At 41.2% G+C, this 18,931-nt stretch overlaps 1 protein-coding gene across 3 annotated transcripts; it reads left to right on the forward strand.

Moving 5' to 3' along the window:
• Positions 1-524: 524 nt before the first annotated feature.
• Positions 525-4,642, forward strand: LOC103988810 (uncharacterized). 3 transcript variants are annotated; one of them, XM_009407451.3, is made up of 5 exons: positions 525-757; positions 1,698-2,177; positions 3,257-3,605; positions 3,818-3,895; positions 4,239-4,642. In XM_009407451.3, exons 1-5 carry the CDS (start codon positions 750-752, stop codon positions 4,287-4,289), a joined length of 966 nt encoding a protein of 321 aa, XP_009405726.2. In that variant the 5' UTR covers positions 525-749; the 3' UTR covers positions 4,290-4,642. The 3 variants fall into 3 exon arrangements, with proteins under 3 accessions (XP_009405726.2, XP_065044198.1, XP_065044199.1); XM_065188126.1 differs by lacking the exon at positions 525-757 and adding an exon at positions 764-924; XM_065188127.1 differs by lacking the exons at positions 525-757; positions 4,239-4,642 and adding an exon at positions 764-924 and having other exon boundaries at positions 3,752-3,888.
• The last annotated feature ends 14,289 nt before the right edge of the window (positions 4,643-18,931 follow it).

The following is an 18,931-nucleotide window of genomic DNA, read 5'->3' on the forward strand; positions in this document are numbered from 1 at the left end:
TAATACATCTCATTTATTGCGCCTCGGGTTAATATCATAATATAAATTTATAAATCATTACTTTCCTACTGTAATTTTCTTGAAGAGATGGGGGAGTAAAAGAAGAAGCAACGGCGCATGTCAAATAAAAATTTATTTTCTTTTTCATTTTAATGGCGATTTAGTGATTTTAAATATTTTATTAGTATCATAATTGTTTATATAATGGTACATATAATTAATTGTATCAGTAATTTAGTGAAAAATATAGAAAGAAAATAAATAAATATAAAAGCTGTTGGATCGTATGGTTTTGGATCGATCCAACTCATGATTCGATCGAATCGAATCGTGTATTCGAATTTGACCCGATCCGACCGGGTTTGATATCTAATCGATCGAGACCCGCATCGCTTTTGTTTTGCAGTTTAGAGCCGCAGGGTTCGATCTGTAAAGAACAAAGAGTAGAGGAGGCATCCTGTAAAAATGTTGGCTCCAAAGCCGCTATTTTTATCCCCATTTCTACTCCTCCCTTGCTGAGCTCTCTCTCTCTCTCTCTCTCTCTCTCTCTCTCTCTCTGCCTGCCATTCTTCCTTTTTTCCTCCCAAATTGGTTTCTTCTGCTTCAGGCAGATAGCGCCGGTAGTGGTGGCAACAAAACTAGATTGGGGAGGAGGCAGCTGCCGCATCTCGAAGGACGCCATCAATGTGCGAGTTCCTGTGAAATGGATTGCGGTGAGACCGGTCCTTGAATCGATCCCGCTTTGGGGCATGATGAGGTTCGCACAGATCTCCCGTGTTTTTCTTCCTCTTTGATAAGGGTCTAATTTTGGAGTTCTTTTTCCCGATTTGGTTTCGTGAGGCCTGCAATCGGTGCAAGGAGGGAAGGTGGAGGAGGTGGAATGTGTTCCTTTCCTCCTGGTGATTGGACCGCCAGCTCCAGCAGGTTTGTGGCCGCCGATCTCCTTTATCGGCTGCAGCAAAACTTTGTTGGGGCTTCTAGTTTGGCTCAAAACGGTTCCAAATCTAATCGTCGTTCTGGGTACTTGTCGCCGACTGTCTCTCCGAGGAGCCGGTAGATTACTGATGGTTGCGATCCATCGTTTTCTAGGATTTATGATTGTTTTCTTTCTTCCGGTGTGTCTTTAGTTTGTAGTCTTTGGCACGGTATTGTCCACAGGAGACCACCTATGACCCAATTTCAGCTCTGGAAGGATCGCGTCGTCTTCTAAGATTTGAACTTTCCCTCGTGATCTATATCGATCTATTTTTCACGCTTTTTTGGGATGATTTCTTCCTCCGGACACAGTTTGGGACACTGCTGTCGTTGCCCTCGTTCTCCCTTCTATTGTTGGATTGATAGCGAGGCATAAGACTACTCTGGCTTGCTGGTGATGTTTTTCCTTTCTGTTTGGCTTCTTGGTCGAGGCATTCTTCTTCTCCAAATTTATACTTCTTTGGCGGCTGGTAAACGTTTGCCGTTGGAACAGCGATTCGTCAATGTCGAGTGCTCGTCCCAACAACATCCTTTGTTCTTATTCAATTTGAGCCAAAAAGCTCTCCTCTTTTTCGGCGTTTCCATAGATTTGAAGGGCATTTTGATCTCCATTTTTTGTTTTTAGGCCTCTTTATGTAGGATATTTGGTTGGATCTATCGAGACATGATGCAGATTTGATGCCATTACAGCGACCTCTTGCATGCAAATGTTTGTGGCGCAGATACCAGAGAGTGATTCCGGATGTGCTTCCCCTCGGTAATGGAAGGAAACCTTGCCTGAGACCCTGCAAGGAACACGATGCGGTTCTCGACTACACTTCCGAAGCAAAGCCATCTCTACTGGCGAGATCCGCGTCAGGATCGGCCAATCCCTCCCCACCACGAGACCAACCCTGCTCCTTCCCCTCGGATTCGTCACCGGCGCGGTCCAGCGACCGGCCGCCCTCCTCCTCCACTGCTACGGCGGCGAAGGCTCAGAACCACCACTACCATCGTGAGGTAAACGGGCTGAGCCCTGACGGAGGCGGCGACGTCCTGCTCCAGTGGGGGCACAACAAGAGGTCCCGCGGTTCGAGGGCGGAGGCGTCCCCCGCAACCCACTCGAGGCATAAAATACAGCTGAGATCGGCGGCCACGGTGATGCCCCCTCCGTCCTGTGGCTCGTTTTCGATGGGCGCCAACCACCGTCCTCTGATCACCAGGCATGTGGTTTCTTATCATATTCTTCGATCTTAGTCTTCCCTTCCCCCTCTCCTTTTCTACTGCTCATGTTTTTGCTACTCTTTCGACGTATTTCTGAATACAAAGTGAAGTAAAAAAAAAAAATCACATCTTTAATTTATTTTAGCTCTTCTGTATCTTAATTTTATAGTTTATGTATAAAAAAGTTTCAATCTTTTATTTCATTTCTGTCCACTATTTTGTGTCCATATCTCCATGTTGAGAGAGCGGCCTCTGTTTTGGTGGTTTCGCCAGGAATTGTTTCTTAAAACTCGTGTAATATTGTCAGATAGAAGATAAAGATTGCCCTTTTGGTGTGAAGTGACTGGAAATTTGTAAGAATCTGTGGCCGTCTTTTTATAAAGCTGTTAATTTCTTCCATGTTAGATGATGTTGCTTTTTTGTGGACGCAGTTGCAAGGCTTTGATCCTTTGTGGTACAGCTACAAGCCCTGACCGAACAAGATAAAAAAGCATACTAGCATCCTTTGATGAGGCAATTTTATGGAACTTTCCTGCGTCCATTTGTGTTAATCATCAAAACAAATGAACTCTAATTCTGTCGTCTCTCCTTTTTCTCCATTTGTGTCCTAACAAGATAAGCGCATTCTATCAAAGTCTCTCCTTTTCTCTGTTGTTCAGTTTACATCATGACTACCTCCAAGTCGGCCTTTATTGTTCAGGGAGATTGGCTTTGCTGGCCCACCATGATGCATCTCTGTCCCTTTATCTTGGCATTGTTTTTGTTTCGTCGTTGTTTTTGAGAGACATGTTATCAGTTAGCTTTGCTTTTCTGATGTTTGAGAAGGTATTATTGTCTTTTAAGAGCTTCTACTACTTTTTTGTTTGTGTTTTGGCCTGGATTCAACAAGGCAGTAAACCTGTATGTGTGGGGCTTTGTAGGTTAATACTGTTTTACATCTCATTTTGAGTGGCATCTAAAGTTAATAGTAGGCTCACAGGTTCTTTGCCCTCTTCGACTCAGCTTGCTTGCTTTGCTTTGCTTTCTTCTAAACCCCTCTTTTGTTTGTTTGTTTTGTCCGCCATCTCCCCATGATCAGAGGCACCGAGGATTCATCGAGCGGCCTGACTCGTACTGAGAGGCGTTGCCCGGCATCCCCACCGGAGAAGTCCCGTAAGGCTTCAGCCAAGGCCACCCTGAACGGCTGCACAGCAGCAGATGTTTCTGCGAATCCAGAACAGTCGAAGCGGGCACCGGACCGAGAAACGGGTGGCGGCGGCGGCACCATGACGGCGGGTGAGAAGCTGAATCTGGATAAGTTCGAGTGGCCGAGGATTTATGTATCCCTCTCCAGGAAGGAGAAAGAGGATGACTTCCTTGCCATGAAGGGGACTAAGCTACCCCACAGGCCCAAGAAGAGGGCCAAGAACATCGAAAAAGCCCTCCAGGTCTAATATTCTTCTCTTTCTCCATCAATCCATCCATCCATCCATAATCTCATACATCACCAATGTATGAGATTATTCCTTAAGCTTCATTAGAATTGTTTTTTTTTTTTGTATGGCTTATTATCTCTTTCTTTCTTGATCCACAGAAACTATATAAAACAAACTAAAGTCTTAATCGTTTGGGATTGTGATGTGGGCTTTGGTGTGTTCAGTACTGTTTTCCAGGGATGTGGCTTTCGGACTTGACAAGAGGGAGATACGAAGTGAGGGAGAAGAAAAGTGTGAAGAAGGTAACTTGTTTCCCTCAACCATCTATCTCTACCTCCAATGTACAACACAGTTCATGTCTTCCCATACCTCTCGGCCTTCCTGAGACACGAGTATAAATCATGTGCATGGCTCTTCTTTTTTGACTGTTTGGTTTGAAAACATAATAATGATAGTTGGTGATGTCTGGTGAGTGGGGGTGGCTACATTGATGGGCTCAATTAAGATGCCCCCGCCTCCCTCCTCTTTGTCATTCCTTTTTGACTTTTTTCCTTATGGGGACCTGAGTTGTTCTTTTAAGGCAAGTGATTTTTTTTGGTTTACGGTGGCTCTAATTCTAATGATAGCTGGTTTTGGTGCGTGCAGAAGAGAGCTGGATTGAAGGCAATGGAGAGCTTAGATAGTGATTCAGAGTAATTAATGATGATGATGGCTCAAAATCTTCTTCTTTCTTCTCTTTTTGCTTGGGGGGTTGTAGTTTCAATCCCTCCTTTTGGCAGTCGATAGAGAACTTGTTATCCTTGCTATCTTAGCTCTTGTACACATCTCCAGCAAAAAGAAAAAAAAAAAAAGGAGAAAAAATTGTCTTAGTCAGTCAAATGCTCTCCACTCTCTTCTTCATGCATGCTATGGTAGATCTTCAGTAGAGCTTTCATTTTAGCCCGATGTGTGATGTACGTATTTGGTGATGATCCAATCCGAGTCACAGAGGATGTCTTCAACTCTATTATAAATTCCCATCTTCTAACCATGGAATTGAATGTTTCGTACTTTTCCCCCATAACTAAAGATTACTTGTGTCCTCCAACCCTCTCACTGTTGTTGGTACAGCAGAGGACACACGGGCGGGGCCAGCTGTACGTGCTAAGTTGCAGCTTTTGTTTCACCTGGTAAATACACATACTGTGGTCAAAGTTTTGGTCCCTCGTTGTAACATGTCTCGCTGTAACAACTTTCGATATGATATATTTTAACATTATTCACGTGACAATATATAAACGATCTTCAGTCTGGTATAGAGTGATACCTTAGACCTGAATGAGGCGATCACGTGATTTTTGTATTGTTCGGTGCTATACAGGTCAACACTGGACACCTCGGAGTCGTTTCGTAAAATTTAGGATGGCATCGACCATAGCATTGCCACACAACGTCGAACACCCCAAAGCTATTTCGCAAAACTCGAGATGACACTAACCCATACGGGTCGATCAAAGCTTGTCTATAGAATATAAGCCATCCTCCCGAGGAGTCCCCAGTCATTAAAGGACCACATACAACCAATCGCTCAATCGTAGGTATAAAAGTCAACCCTCTAACCAATGAGAGGAGACTTCGAACACCCAACTCTCTCTTATTCCGTCCCACTCTAACTTAAGCTTCGGAAGAGTCGAGTCAGAAAATCCCCCTCCTAACCTCGACCTAAGTGCAGGAGCCCGGCGACGAAGCAGTAAACGACGAAGCCCACAACTCAACCCAACCCGACGCTCACTTCTTCCACCCGAGCTTCCGTGTTGGCAACTTTACGCATCCGGGATCGGACCGAACCGTGTTGACATTTCGGCCACGACGTAAAGGTTCACCAATATTTTTAGTGTTAGAAGGAGGGCCCAATGTTACAAGAACGTCCCCAGTCGAACAATCCGAGAGAGCGTCCCGGAGAAGAGCCACACCCGACCTTTGGGTTCGAAGGACAGCCCCCACTTCCTCCGAGCCCAGAAGTAAACACCTCGATCACGACCCCAGGCTACTATTGGTAGTTGTTCAATGATCCTAGGTTGTCGCCTCCCGGGACCACCATGGGGTAACCTACCATCTCAGCCGAGGCATTCCTTAGCCTCACACACCAAGTCCAAACCTTAGCAGGGATGATGCAGGCTATCATCCCCCTATCCACCAACTTGCCCAGTAGTTGGTATTGTCCTGACCACCGCTGTCGCCATGGGACCCAACGATGCCTGCCACCGAACCCCGAGTGCCATCTCCGGGCCCTTAGCAACCTAGAGCAGTGGATGTCAATCTTTTGCTAGAGGAGCAATCGGGGAACCCGAGGCCCACACTAGAGCATAGTGCTCCAAGCCACGACGCACCACCCTGAGCTCCCTCGAGCCCAACACTCTATCATCCGACTCGATGGACTCTCTCCGAGCTCAGCTGCACTTGGTCAATCAACGGTTGGATGAGGTCTAGAAGGAGTTCTACAAGTCCAAAGGAGAGCCCAAGGAAGCCTCCTCAACAGGGTCCCCTTTCATATAAGAAATTCAGGACAAACCAATACCGCTGAACTTCTTTCTCCCCATGCTCGAAGCCTACGACGATGGCTCTGACCCTATAGAACATATCGCTGCCTTTCGGGCTCAGATAGCCCTATATGGTACTTCTGATGCCCTAATATATCGAGAGTTCTCAACCACTCTACGGGGTTCAGCTCGGATGTGGTACACCCGACTCAAGCCGGCCTCGGTCTCATCTTTTGACTAGCTCATAAGGGAATTTAAGATCAATTTCCTAGCCAGTGCATGGCCAAAACCATCTGTAGTCATGCTCCTCGGCCTAAGTCAGAAGAACGACGAACCCCTCTCTCACTTTGTTGCTCGCTTCGTCTCCGAAATTCGAGGAGTCCTAGATGACCACACCCCACTGATCATGCAAGCATTCTTGATTGGCCTACGACTGTCTAGATTCTTTTGGTCACTGATCGAGCAGCCGGTGGCAACCATCCCCGAGATACTCCAATGTGCAAACTAGTACATTACCGTTGAGGCCCTAATGGCGGGAAAGCACGAAGTGCACAAAAAGGCCTCGCGCGGTGCAATCTCGAGGGCAGCCCTCGGGCCCGTCAAGGAGAAGGCTCGACCAACTCAAGCCGCATCTTCCAAGGCCACCTATCCTACCCTTGAGTTCATCCAGAATAAAGATATTCCTCCAGATCTGAGAGAGGGGTCTCATGAGGGCACCCAACCCAATGAAGACTCCGTGTGAGCTCAGAGATCGCTCCAAGTATTATCGTTTCCACTGCGACTACGACCATGACATCAAGGAATGCCATGACCTAAAGAACCAAATCAAGGAGCTCATTCGCAGAGGGCATCTCGGACACTACATCAAAAAGCAACGAGAATCTTCCCCACACCCCTCAGGCCCCGTTGAAAAATAGATCGACGTCATCATCGACGGTCCAGCTTCCAGGGGAGATAGCACATCAGGGCGAAAAGCCTACGCATGAGCAACCATGGAAAAGCATCCCTGGCAACAGGATGGGCTCGATATCACCTTTATAGTGGGGGAAGCCAAGTATCCCGACCATGATGATGCCCTGGTGATCTTGGTCAGGATTGCTAATGCTTGAGTCAAAAGGATAATGTTAGACGCCGAAAGCTCCGTCGATGTCCTGTACTTCAATGCCTTCCAAAAGCTTGGCTTGACCAGAAGAGACCTCGCCCCTATGACCTCGGCTCTTACCGAGTTCACCGAAGATTCTGTCTCGCCCCTCAGCACTACCACCCTATAGGTCACCATCGACGAGGAGCCAAGGTCTAAGACTGTGATAATTACTTTTATGGTGGTCAGACTCCCCTTAGCATACAACTCATCTTAGGCCACCCAACCCTCAACAAGATGAGAGCTATCATCTCCACCTATCATCGAGCAGTGAAATTTCCAACTCGCGTCGGGATTGGAGAAGTAAAGAGCAATCCTCGAGAGTCAAAGCAATGTTATCTAGCAGCTGTCACGTTGCCTAAAAAGCTGAAACCAGAGTCATCCGTGTCCAACCCCCAAGATGCTACCAAGCTGCAACTTCATTCTGAGCCAACCGAGTAGATACTAGATATTCCCCTTGACAAAAGTCGGGCAGACAAAGTTGTGAAGGTCAGGTTCAAGCTCCCAGAGAAGGAATGAGTCTAGCTTATTGACTTCTTGACAAAAAATGCAGACGTCTTCGCTTGGTCGCCAAGAGACATGCCGGGTATTGATCTGAAGGTCGCACAGCACCACTTGAATGTTTGCCCCCAAGCACAACCAGTGAAGCAATGGCCTCAGAAGATTGCCCTCGACTGACAAAGAGCAGTCAGTGATGAAGCAGATCATCTGTTGGAAGTAGGGTTCATAGCCGAGGCAAATTATCCCCAATGGCTATCCAATGTAGTTCTTGTCAAAAAAATATAATGGAAGCTAGAGGATGTGTGTTGACTATACCGATTTTAACCGAGCATGCTCAAAAGATTACTACCCACTCCCGAGGATAGGCCAACTGGTCAACGCAATGTTGGGGAACGAGCTCCTCACATTCATGGATGCTTTCTCAAGGTACGACCAAATCAAAATGGCTCCCAAAGATCGAGAGTACACTGCCTTCATCACTGACCAAGAGTCTACTATTATAAGGCCATTCCCTTCAGACTAAAGAATGCTAGAGCGACGTACTAAAGGACGATCAATAAAATGTTCAAGCACCAGATCGGGAGGAACATAGAGGTGTACGTCGATGACATGATCGTGAAAAGCAAGCTCGCCTGCACCCATCTAGCAGACTTGGCTGAGATGTTCCGAGTGCTCAAGAAGTTCGGCATACATCTCAACCCCACCAAGTGCACCTTCGGAGTCAATTCTAGCAAGTTCGTCAGCTTCATCATTCACTAGTAGGGGATAAATGCAAACCCCAAAAAGGTTCGAGCTATAATTAATATTGTTGAATCTCATATTTTGATGATGAAACCAATTGATAGTGTTTATGATTTGATCTATGTTTTGAATGACACAGGAAGCTTCGATCACGGAGAGACAATTAAAGTAGGAAGAATCATGTTGGGCCAGAGTAGAACATGCCAGAAGATTGGATGTTGCATTGAAAGATTAGTTGATGTATCTACAGAAGACTTCGGGCCATGGGTTCGAGCATAGGGCCAAGAAGAGAGGAAATTGCGCCAAGAAAATTGAGTTGCGGAGGTCAACTAGTCGATTGGGCAATAGGCAGCAACAGAGAACGATGTGCCGAAGAATCGGATGAAGCGTCGATGAACCAATGACTTGATGGACAACATTTGATTCAAGCTTTGTAATAATTGTCTAGATTGAAGTAGGTTTTAGGTGTGCAGGATTAACTATAATAACGATCAAGGTATAAAGCAAAATGAAGTCCTGGAGTCAAGAACAAGATTTTGTTGGGTGTTCGAGAGTTCGTCGGAAGTCCAGACGTTCATCGAAAGTTCTATCAGAATTGACCAAGAAGTCCTGAAGCTTGCCAAAGAAGCTAGTGGGAACTCGCTAAGAAGATCGTCATAAAATCCAGGAGCTTGCCGGGAGTCCGTTGAAATATTGTAGAGAGATCGTCGGAAGTTTGCCGGAAGAAACCTAGACTTACCGGACTTATTTAGCTTAGTGTATGTCTTAAAATTTGTAATTAGCACATAATTGGGTTGGAATTGGGCCAACTCAATTAGGGGCCAATTGGGCCCAAGTTTGGGTTTGTTGGGCCAAGTGAAAAGACCCAAACAGTGACCCAACAAGTGAAACCATCATGGCACATTCTCCGAGACTATGTCAGGCAGTAGTACCACCGGTCTGGGCGGTGGTATCGCCCAGACACAAACTCTGAGAGATTGTCAAGCGGTTGTATCGCCAAACTGGGCGGTGGTATCACCCAGTGGCAGGGTGTCAAGCGGTGATACTGCTTAGTGTTAGTGCTGCAGGTGGTGGTACCGTCAGGACCCCGAAAACCGGGGATGAGACACTTTTAGGCTCCAAGTTTGAATCTACTTGAGGTATATAAATACCCCTCTCATCTCTGGTTAGAAGACACAAGAATTAAGAGCAAAAAGAAATAAAAATACTGTTGTAATCTTGTGAAAACTCCTCTCAAGCTCTAAGTGTTAGTATTGTTTAAGAGAGGAGTGAAGGGGGTTGTAAAGATTCTCTCCTGAACCTGTCAAAAGGAGAATCGAGTTGTAAGGGTAGTTGATCTTCGTCCATTGAAAGAAGATCGTTACTAGATGCTGGTGGCCTTGACGGAAGAGGAATCGGGAGTGGATGTAGGTCACGACGACAGAACCAGTATAAAATCTGGTTTGCATTTCTGCTTTGCTATTTACATTTATTGCAAACTATCATACTTCCTTATTACTCTAGCTGCACACTCTTACGAACATGTTTCAAGTTAACATCTTTCCGAAATTGGTTTTAATCGAATGAAAGAATTTCAAACTGATGTAATTTTATCCATTGTACTAATTCACCCTCTCCCCTAGTGCCGACTCGGTCCTAACAGTTGGTTTCAGAGCCACGGTTTTTCTCATTTGGTTTAACAACCAAGAGAAATGACTTTTTTCGGATTTCAAGAGGGACTTTCTATCATTCGTCCTCCTATGTTCAATGGGACGAACTACACATATTGGAAAACTCGAATGAGAGTTTTCTTGCTTTTTATTGATATAAATTTATGAGATATAGTCGAAAACAAATTTCAAATATCTTCTCTTCTAATAAACAATTAGAATAATTTGGAGAAGAAGATTTTTTCTTTAAATGCTGGAGCTACGGGTTTCTACTTATGAAATGGCTTTTTGACATTTGGCACACACTCGAAATCATACATGAAGGCACTAGTAGAGTTAAAAACTCTAAAATAAATATTTTGATGCATGATTTTGAATTATTTCATATGGAACCAAGCGAGACTATTGGAGACATGTACACCTATTTTATGGATGTCATCAATAGTCTAAAAGCTCTTGATAAAAGTTTTTCGAACTTTGAACTTGTTAACAAAATATTGAGATCTCTTCCAAAGAGTTGGGACCCTAAAGTAACGGTCATTCAAGAGGTCAAGGATTTGAACTATTTTTCGATTGAAGAACTTATTGGGTCGTTGATGACCTACAAAATGACTTATGTGGTATATGATGAACTTGAGAACAACCTTCCTGCACTTCAAACAAAAGAAGATCACTCGAGCGAAAGCTCAAGTGATGATGAACTTGAACTTCTTATAATAAAGCTTAAAAAGTTCTTAAAACAAGAATCAAAGAATAAAAACAAACTTAAAGAGAATACAACTACTTGCTATGAATGCAAGAAGCCGGGTCACTCCAAAGACAAGTACATAAAACTGAAGAAGTTGCCAAAGGATAAATCGAGCATATCCGAAGACGAGGAGTAAACCGATGAAGACGAAGTGGTGAACTTCACTTTGGTGACTCTCGACAATGAGGTAAACAACTCAAACGAAACTCCTTTACTTAATTTTAAAATTACTTGATGCTTTTTTATGAGTTGTTTTTAAATTAGTTAGTAAAAAAATAAAAAAAATTATCATGAAAATTACATGCTTTATGATAAAGGAACAAAATGTTAGATTTAAATCTAATGCTTGTACACCTAATAAGATTAATCCTATGTATCCTTTTAAGAAGCAATAATATGTGTCTTGATGATTTCCATATTGCTTTTTGATTTTGATTAAAAATGCTTTATGTTTAATGAACTCATGCTTGATGAAATAATATAATGATGATTTGAAGTCATGCATAATGAGTTTATATTTCAAAATTATGCATGATGATTTTTATGATTTATGGCTTATTGATCTTTGTCACAATGAAAGTTACTTTTGTGGTTTTAAATGATAATGCTATTGGGATCAAAAGCACTAAGAGGGGTGGGGGGTGTGAATTAGTGCAGCGGAAAACTTTCGTCGATTAAAATGACGTTCGTACGATGAAATCATTTTCGATGAAAACCATTTCAGAAAGTTCTTCAACTTAAGATTAAACGGAAGTATAGTTGACGTAAAGCAATGGAGGTAGTTTGCAGTTAAGATAAGGAGCAAAATGTAAATGTAAACCGAGATTTAAAGTGGTTCGGTCAATCTTGACCTGTATCTACTTTTGGTTTCCTCCTTTGATAAGGTCACCGACGTCCACTAGAGGCCTTCCTTCAATAGGCGAAGGCCAACCACCCTTTTACAGCTTTACTTCTTTTGACGGGCTTAGGAGACAACCCTTACAGATTTTCACTCCTCTCTTGAATGATCAAAACTTAGAAGAAAAGAGGGAGAAGAACTTCTAGCCTTTTACAACACTTTTAAGCTCTTAAATTCTCAGAATAAATGCAAGCTTTCAGTGCCCTTTCATGTAGGAAAAGGTGGGGTTTATATAAGCCCCAACTGGTTTGAATTTGAAGCTCAAAAATGTCATCTCCTGGATTTTCGGGGTCCTGGCGGTACCACCGCCAGAACTGGGTGGTACTACCGCGTGACACTGCTCGGAGACCAAGCTCAGGCGGTACCACCGCCTGATAAGAGCGGTACCATCGCCTGACTTTGCTCAGAGACCGAGCTCATGCGGTACCACCGCTTGACAGGGGTAGTACCACCGCCTGACTTCACTAAGAGACTAAGCTTCTGGGCAGTGCCATCGTCGGCCCTGGTGGTGCCACCGCCGGTCAGGAAATCTGGGTCCGAATGGGCTGATCCATTCGGCCCAATCTGTGTCTGTCAAGGGCCCAATTGGCCCCAGATTAAGTTAATGGGATCACCTCCCATTCCTAACTTAATCTTCATGCTAACTACGACATTTAAGACATTAATACTGCAACTCGTGTTCCGGTGCGTCAATCGCTTCTTTCGGTGAGCTTCCAGAGAACTTTCGATGAACATCCGACGAACCCTCGGCGATGCTCCGGCGGACTTCCGACAAACTCCTGGACTTGCGACGATCCTCTTGATGAGTTGCAACGAGCTTCTTTGGCAAGCTCTTGGACTTCTCGGATTTGTTCCCGCAGAACCTCCGACGACCGTCCGGACTTCCGTCGAACTCTCGAACTCTCAACATGATTTTGGTCTTGACTCTGGCGTAACACCTACTGCATGTCTTACTGCCATCGTAGTTAATCCTGTATACTTATCTCAATATATGAATTAAATAACCAAATGACAATTGACTTCATCATCAAAATCTGAGATTCAACAATCTATCCCTTGTTGATGATGACAATCAATTGGTGACGGAGTTAACATTAACTCCCCCTATCTATATGCCATACTTGAGATAAGTCATTCTTGAATTCAAAGCCTTTGAATTCAAGAGACATATTGATAAGTTAAGTTCATTTAACCTTATCAATACTCCCATCATGATTCCTATCATAATGTATCTCTCTGAAAATGATGTCAAGGCTTAATATCCATTTTCACGTCTTACATTTCAAATATGAAAGATAGCAATCATAGCAATTCATTATATGGTAAGATATCAACATGTAAAATTACAATGTAAGCTCTTGATATCTTAATATAATGCAAACATTTCAAGTGTATAGCAATCATAGCATGGTAAGATATTAACATTGTAAAATTGCAATGTAAGCTCTTGATATCTTAACATAATGCAAACATTTCAAGTGTATAGCAAACATAGCATTTCATCACATAGCTAGATATTAACATTATAAAATTATAATGTAAGCTCTAGATATCTTTTCATTAATGCAAATATTTCACGTATATAGCAATTCTATCATTAATTTACTACATATTTTAAAATATCAATATCATAAAATTACGATGCAAGCTTTTGATATCTTAACATAATGCAAATATAGCAATTATAGTAATTCTATAATCAATTTACCACATATTTCTCCCCTTTTGTCATCATCAAAAAGAAGAATGATTTAAGCAAAATTTAAGCATAAGTGTGGTAACGATTCATGTCATAAAAAGGTTCATGTCATTTTTCAACAATAAGGGATAGGATACAAAATTTTCAAGCAAACATGACATGAAGATATGAAACATCTTTCATTGCTTCTTCCTTTTTATTTGTCATTAACGTTTTGCATGAAGGAGGAAAGCCATTGTGAACTTACTTGAATGAAGTTAAAATGATAAGAGATTAAATCATACTTCATTTTAAAAATCTTCCTTATCAAGAAGGAATCATTTTATCAAATCCATTTCTCGAAAAAAATATTTTTCACAAGGTAAATCTATGAGAGATGCATTTGTTAATTGATTCCATATGTCAAAAATCAATGATATGAAACAAACTTAATATGACATAGGCTTATGAAAGCTATATTAAGTCTGGAAGAGAAATACTAAATCATGTATTATTAGGATCAAGAAAGTCCGAAATTGAAATTTAACACATTCATTCATTTGGACAAGGTTTTGCTATGGATTTTCAAACAGAATCATGAAGGTAAAACATGCTCATCATCCTGGAAGTTTTGCATCCAAAACACATAATTTCCAACATGTTATTAAGGCATGTAATAGTGTAAAATTCACATCATAGCAATTAAGTGATTGATCATTGAATCAAGAAAGTTCGAAAAATAAATTTAATAAGTTCATGCATTCGGACACATCAACATTCCTAATTCTCTTCTAATGAAATCAAATTATTCTTCACTTAAAGGCTTTATAAAAATATCAGCTAGTTGATGTTTAGTATCAATAAACTCTATAATTACATCATGAATAGTGACATGATCTCATATAAAGTGATGTCTAATATCAATATGTTTTGTTCTTGAGTGTTGAATTGGATTCTTTGTTAAACATATTGCACTTGTGTTATCACATTTAATGAGAATATTTTTAAGATGAACTTTATAATCTTCTAAGGTGTTTTTCATCCACATAACTTATGCACAGCATGCACTAGCTGTAATATACTCAGATTCGGTTGTTGATAATGCAACCGAATTTTATTTCTTAGATGACCAAGAAATAAGGGCATGTCCCAAGAATTGACATGTTCCTAATGTGCTTTTTCTATCTAGTCTACACCCAGTAAAATCCGCATTAGCATAAGCAATTAACTCAAAATTCTTAATTTTTGGATACCATAATCCTAGATTTGTGGTACCTTTAAGATATCTAAGTATTCTTTTAACTACTTTGAGATGAGATATCTTAGGGTTCGATTGAAACCTAGCACAAAGTCCTATGCTGAACATGATATCTAGTCTAGTTACAGTGAGGTAAAGTAAACTTCCTATCATACCCCTATAACTTTTTTGATCGAAGCTTTCTCCACTTTCATCAATTTCTAACTAAGTGGAGGTGCTCATAGGAGTGTTGATAGCTTTTGAGCTATCCATATTAAATCTTTTTAGCAAATCTAAAACATATTTAGTTTGACTAATAAAGATGTCATTGCTTAGTTGTTTAATTTGTAAGTCTAAGAAGAATGTTAATTCTCTCATCAAACTCATTTCAAATTCAAGGCTCATAGTTTTAGCAAAAGATTTACAAAGAGATTCATTCGTAGAATCCAAGATAATATCATCAACATAAATCTGAATAATGAGAAAATTATTTTTAAAATTTTTGATAAACAATGTAGTATCGACCTTGCCTATTGAGAAATTATTTTCAATAAGAAAAAAACTAAGTCTCTCATACCAAGCCCTTGAGGCTTGTTTTAAACTATAGAAAGCTTTAGTTAATTTAAACACATGATTAGGGAGGCTATTATTTTCAAATCCGGGAGGTTATTCTGTTGAATCTCGGATTTTGATGATAAAACTAATTGATTGTGTTTATATGTTTAACTGCATTTTAAGTGATGCAGGTCTACTCGATCAGGATTAGACAGTTAAAGTAGGAGGAATTGACGTTGTGCCGGAGGAGATCACGTTAGGGTATTGGACGGCAGAAGGCTTCGGACGTCGGGCATCGGGCCAAGGAGAGTGGAATTGCGCCAAGGATATTGGGGTTGCGGAGGTCAACCGCCGATTGGGCAACAAGCCGCAAGAGAGGACGATGCACCGAAGAATCGGACGAAGCGCCAACCAATGACGTGCCGGGCAACAGAATGTCAATTCGCGTTGTAATAATTGTCTAGATCGGAGTAGAGTTTTGGCTTGTATGTGCAGGATTAACTACGATAACGATGAAGACATAAAGCGAAACAAAATGCCGGAGTCAAGCACGAAGGATTCGTTGGGAGTTCGAGAGTTCGACGGAAGTCCGAAGGTTCGTCGGGAATGCTGCCGGAACTAGCCGAGAATGAGTAGGGAGCTTGCCGAAGGGTTTTTCGGAAGCTCGCCAAAAGGTTCGTCGGAAGTTCACGGAGCTCACCGAGAAAGATCGGAGCTTGCCAAAGAAGCTCATTGGAACTCGCCGAGATCAAATCGTGAAGTCTACGAGCTTATCGGGAGTCCGCAGAATGGTTTCCGAGAGTTTGTCGGAAGACCGCCGGAAGTTCGCCGGAAGCTCGTCGAAAGAAGTCTTGACTTGCAGACTTTGTAATAGCTTAGAAAATATCTTTAAATTTGTAGTTAGCACGTTACTTAGGGTTAGGATTAGGTGTTAATCCTATAACCCAAGTAGGGGCCAATTGGGCCCGAGTTTGGACTGGTTTGGGCCAAGTTTGGAGCCCAAACTAGTAAGCTGTAAGGGTCTGGCGGTGGCATCGCCAGACTGGGTGGTGGCACCGCCCAGCATCCAAGAGCTGGGCGGTGGCACCGCCCAGCACCCGAGAAGTCGGGCGGTGGCACCGCCAGTGCAACGGTCGACAGGCGGTGGCACCGCCAGCCTCGGGAACTCAAGGGAATTCAAATTTTGGAGATCAAATTTGAATCCTCTTGGGGTCTATAAATACCCCCCAATTCTCAGCAGAGAATACAACCTTTTGAGAAGCTAGAAGTTGAGAAAAGCTTTAGGAAAAGTCTTGTTTTCAATAGCTTGAGTGTTCACCTCCTTTCTTTTCATTGAAATCTTTGTAAAAGGGTGAACCACTTGTAAGAGGTTGTAAGAGGGGTGTAAGAAGGAGGTTGATCTTCGCCTAGTAAAGGAAGATCATTAGTGGATGCCGGTGGCCTCGACGGAAGAGGAATCGGAGGAGTGGATGTAGGTCACGATTGACCGAACCACTATAAACTACCGTCTTCTCTGGTTTGCATTTTATTCTTGCCATTTACATACTGCAAACTACTTTACTTAGTCACTACGCTTCTATACGCTTCTAAGTTATTAAGCTTTTCAAGTTCGGTTTTTTTATCGTACGAAAGATTTTTCCAAAACCGAAGTTTTAATCCGCTGCACTAATTCACCCCCCCCTCTTAGTGCCGCTCCGATCCTAACAATTGGTATCAGAGCCACGTTTTTCTACCTTGGTTTAACACCCAAATAGAAATGGCTCTTTACGGCTTTCAAGAGGGTCACTCTCTCATTTGTCCTCCCTTTTTCAATGGGACGGACTACACTTATTGAAAAACTCGAATGAGAGTTTTCTTACTTTCGTTGGATTTGAATTTATGGCACATAGTCGAAAATGGATTTGAAATGTCTTCTCTTCCAATGAACCATTGGAATGATTTGGAGAAGAAGATGTTTTCTTTAAACGTAAAGGCTATGAATGCCTTATTTTGTGCTTTGGACAAAAATGAGTTCAATCGGATTTCAACGTGCGAAACGGCTTTTGATATTTGGCGAACACTTGAAATCACACACGAGGGAACTAGTAGAGTCAAAGACTCGAAAGTTAACATTTTAATACATGATTTCGAGCTTTTTCGAATGAAGCCGAGCGAAACCATTGTTGACATGTACACCCGTTTTACGGATGTCGTCAATGGTTTACAAGCTCTTGGCAAATGTTTCTCGAATTTTGAACTTGTTAGTAAAGTTTTACGATCACTTTCTAAAGCTTCGGAATCAAAAGTAACGGCAATACAAGAAACAAAAGATTTAAATATTTTTCCACTTGAAGAACTTATCGGCTCATTGATGACATATGAAATGGTGCGCAATGCACATGATGAACACAATGAACACTTGGACCACCTTCCAAAGAACAGGAAGGATTTGGAACTCCGGACAAATAAATACCACTTGAGCGATGACTCAAGTGATGAGGACAATGATGAACTTGAACTTCGAACACTAAATCTTAATAAGTTTATTAAACAAAAATCTAAAATAAACAATGAACTTGAACGGAGGAAGAGGCCAAAGAAGAGGAAGGCAACCAAGGATGAATCAAGAACTTCTAAAGGTGAAACGGCGAATTGGGCTTTGACGGGCTTCGACTACAAGGTAAGTAACTCAACTCTCTTGAATTATTTTGAAATTACATAATACTTTTCATGAGTTATTTTTTAGTTTAGGATTAACTTTCTTAAAAATTACATGAAAACAAAAAATTAGAAATCATGCTTATCATTCTAGTAATTTTGAAAATAATTATGAAAATTGTATGATTTTGATTAAAAATGCCTTATGAAATATGATATCATGCCTAATGAATTTATTTTTTGAAACTATGCATGATGATGATGAGTTTTGGGTAATTTATAGTTTATTAATTATTGATGACTTCCATAATGATCTTTTATGATTCATGGATTATCGATTTTTATCATGATGAAAGTTGCTTTTAAAAATGATGCATGGATTTTGTATGCAAACTAAGTATGAAAAGATAGATTCACCTAAAAAGAAAAATGCATGACTATAACAAATAACAAAATGATTTTGTTTGAAAATACCTTATGCCCAATGAAACCATCATTGATGAATATGCTTTATGTTTAATAGTTTCTTTGGCTTATATGCCTTATCATGATAAATATTTTGAAAAGTTTGTATCATACTTGATGACTATTATACATGATGATTTATTGGTCTTGAAGTTATTCAATTTTGATTAAATGAAATCATGTTTGACTTGAAGTAATGAGTTGAAATCAATTTTTTTGGAATTATGTGTTGCACTTTTTTATCTTGATGATCTTTGATTTTTTTTTGTTTTAAAACGATGATGCATGGATTTGAAAGAAAAGGACATGCATGCATGGAATCAATCAATAAGTTGAAACAAAAGGAGGCAAGATTTTTTATTGAAAATTTTCTTTTTCTCTATCTTATTGATTTATACCTAAGAGATCAATAAAATTATTTATGCCATTTTGAATCTCTTGAAAGAAATGTTGAGATTTTGATGATTTAGACGATTTGAATTTGAATGGGTTTTATTGAAATCATGATCTTGATTTCTTGCAATTTTCTATTAAATGAATCAAGATTGTTTTCTATTTTAAAAGGAAAT

The sequence above is a fragment of the Musa acuminata genome, chromosome BXJ1-6 (assembly GCF_036884655.1).
Source record: "Musa acuminata AAA Group cultivar baxijiao chromosome BXJ1-6, Cavendish_Baxijiao_AAA, whole genome shotgun sequence".
Lineage (NCBI taxonomy): Eukaryota > Viridiplantae > Streptophyta > Magnoliopsida > Zingiberales > Musaceae > Musa > Musa acuminata.